The sequence below is a fragment of the Trifolium pratense genome, linkage group LG2 (genome assembly GCF_020283565.1).
Source record: "Trifolium pratense cultivar HEN17-A07 linkage group LG2, ARS_RC_1.1, whole genome shotgun sequence".
NCBI classification, from domain to species: Eukaryota; Viridiplantae; Streptophyta; class Magnoliopsida; order Fabales; family Fabaceae; genus Trifolium; species Trifolium pratense.
In genome coordinates, this window is record NC_060060.1 from 51,473,499 (window position 1) to 51,476,452 (window position 2,954).

The 2,954-nt window shown below is 37.6% G+C and overlaps 1 protein-coding gene across 1 annotated transcript; it reads right to left on the reverse strand.

Annotated features, from left to right (window-relative positions):
• Positions 1-996: 996 nt before the first annotated feature.
• LOC123909892 (phloretin 4'-O-glucosyltransferase-like) lies at positions 997-2,687 on the reverse strand. Its single transcript, XM_045960821.1, has one exon. The coding sequence runs from the start codon at positions 2,604-2,606 to the stop codon at positions 1,197-1,199; it is 1,410 nt and encodes a 469-aa protein (XP_045816777.1). The 5' UTR covers positions 2,607-2,687; the 3' UTR covers positions 997-1,196.
• Between the last annotated feature and the right edge of the window lie 267 nt (positions 2,688-2,954).

The window sequence follows — 2,954 nt, forward strand, 5'->3', positions numbered from 1 at the left end:
CTTAATTCGGGGGATTCTATTACGGACTTTTGAGTTGGGCATCACCCCAATTAGAGCTGTCAAAATGGGCTAGCCCGAATGGGCCGGTCCGCCAAGCCCGATTTTATCCCGAGTTCGGGCGTTGAAAATCCTAGCCTGAATTATTTTCGGGCTTTTTAGTCCGGCCTGATAAAGCCCGATTAAAATATGGGCTAGCCCGAATAGGCCACGGGTGGCCTGCAAGCCCGGAAAAATTAAAAATAAATATAAATAATTTGTTTTGGATGATTTGAACTTAGTTCGTAATATAAATTAAAAAACACCGTCCTCTACTTAAGTAACGGATGAGTAAAAATAAGGCACCCGAGAAACTCGTAGGTAGCGGATAAGTAAAAATAGGGTGCGCGAAAAACTCGTACGTGACGGATGTGTAAAAATAGGGTGCGCGAGAAAATCGTAAGTAGCGGATGAGTAAAAATAGGACACACAAGAAACTTAACCTACTTTTATCATCTTAAACTCTTTCTTTTATCTTTAGTCTTATACTATCTAACTCTGTCTCAAAACCTTTTTCAAACAAACCAAGCGAAAACAAAACTATCCTAATTCCTAACCGAAACTGGTGGCTTTGGCACAATCCATGTGGAGACGATAACTTACTACTTTATTACTTGGTAGCGATTTTGTACACTTGCAGAACCACCATCAATTTTATAAACAAAAAAAATTATGACCCACCGTGATTCACTGATACTCACATGATATTAAATATAAGCTACGGAAAATAGTTCATTTAGAATTTATAATCTAAGCTAAGTAAAATAGTTCATTTAGGATTTATAATCTAAGTTGGATAGACTAATATCTCAAGTAAAAAATACGAGGTTGGAGAAATTTCTCAAACCAAGTGTGCCTCTATAAATAGACTCTTTTGTACGAATGCACGAATTTGATCACAAAACACAGAAAACAAATGTACTATGTTCTTAAATGAAGAATCAACGTTAAATTTGAAACTTATGGAAAATCACCTCATTATTTCTTAGAACGGTTTATCATGACAAAACAACATAGTAACACTATCTTTCTAATTAAAAATAGAATTGCAGTTTAACTTAGTTGAGCGTTTTGGGAGTTATTATAACAATTTTTCTTTTGATAATATTAGCACCCCACTAGCTAAATAGAGGAAATAATAGTTACTTTCACTTAATCATTCAATTATCAAGTAGGAAATTCCTCAAATTTTTATCGCTAGATCCACCTTCTTTCACAGCTTCCCTAGCAAAATTCTTCCATTTCTTAGCATTTCTTCTTAGTTCCTCTCCTTTTTCTCCATTTCCCATAACCAATTCCAAACATCGTCTAATTTCGTCAGCTTTCACTATCCCTTCCTCATCACAATTCATCCTCACTCCGGTCTTCCACACATCTTCAATTAACTTTGCATTAGTAGTTTGGTCTATCCATTGAGGAAACGCCACCATAGGAACCCCTAAACTTAAACATTCCAAGGTCGAATTCCATCCACAATGCGTCACAAAACAACCCAATGAACTATGCGACAAAACCTCCACCTGGGAACACCATTTCACTATCTTACCATTGACATTATTCTCAATTTCCACTCTATAACTTAACTCAGCATCATCTTCATCTTTTTGTTTTTGTAATTTATTATCTCTAATTACCCACAAAAATGGAAACCCAGAATCCAACAACGCACATGCAATTTCATCCATTTGTCTCTTGGACAAAACAGCAAGAGTACCAAATGAAACATAAACAACAGATGATTCACCCTTCATATCCAACCATTCAAGGTAATTATCCTCCGAGTCAACACAGATAACGTCTCCACCAGATGAAGTATCTGAAGGATCCTTACCGTCCAAGAAAGCGGATGGAATCAACGGTCCAATGGGTATCATTTTGATCTTACCAACATCAACATCTTTGAGTGCATCTGATTCAAATTCCTCAACGGTGTTCATAAGTACTCTCGGGTTAGTTTCTTCATCTAGGATTTGAAGGTGCTCCTTGAAAGATGGAAGAGCCCAAGTGTATATATTTGAAGCCAATAAAAATGAGGGAAGGTCACGACTTTTAAAAGAGAATGAAAATCCTGGTAAATCTATTGAACACTCCGCATCCTCTGATTTGTTTGTGATGTAGTCACGGTGTTTGTGAAAGTAATAATGGTAGATATCAAAAACAGTTGCTGCTTGAATCCAAAGTAGCACAGATGGGAGGTCAAACTCCCGCGCTAACTTGGGGGCCCAAGTAAGTGTAAGAGTGTAGATTAAGCATGTGAATGGATGATTTTCTTTTTTGGCGGAGACTATGATATTTTTGAGAAATTCTGAGCCTCGGTGTTTGATCTCGGATATGTAGAAGACGATGTCAGCATCGTCTTTTGGTATGTAACCGTCGTCGTAGCCGTCAGAGAAGGCGGCGAAGGAGAGACCGGGAATGTTTGGTTTGTTAACAAGGCGACGGTGTAAGGAGATAGTGGTAGCAAAAGTGACATGCGCGCCCAAATTAATGACTCGCTTGGCGAATTGTAGGGCAGGGTTTATGTGACCTTGGATAGGGTATGCGATGATGAGAAAGTTGTGTTGTGCCATGGTAGTATATATGAGTTAATGTAGTGAAAAAGAAATGTGTTACATGCAACGGTTATGAATGTGTGGATGGATATAGAGTAAGTGTTTACTTATATAGTGGTGGTGGTGACGTTTGAGGTGACGAATCTGTGTTATAGTCACATGAATGATGCTATTGTTGGTCGTATATACTGCTGTTTAATGATGTTGATTTGTTTTATTTTATGGATTTTAGCTTGGGGGCATTGTAGTTTTTAGATACAAGACAAGACATGTATGAAACGTGAACGAGTTGTGCTTTACTTCATAGTTTGAGTATATCACTTTTGGTTAAAGTTAAACAAGACACTGTGACATGTTTGGTTTGGT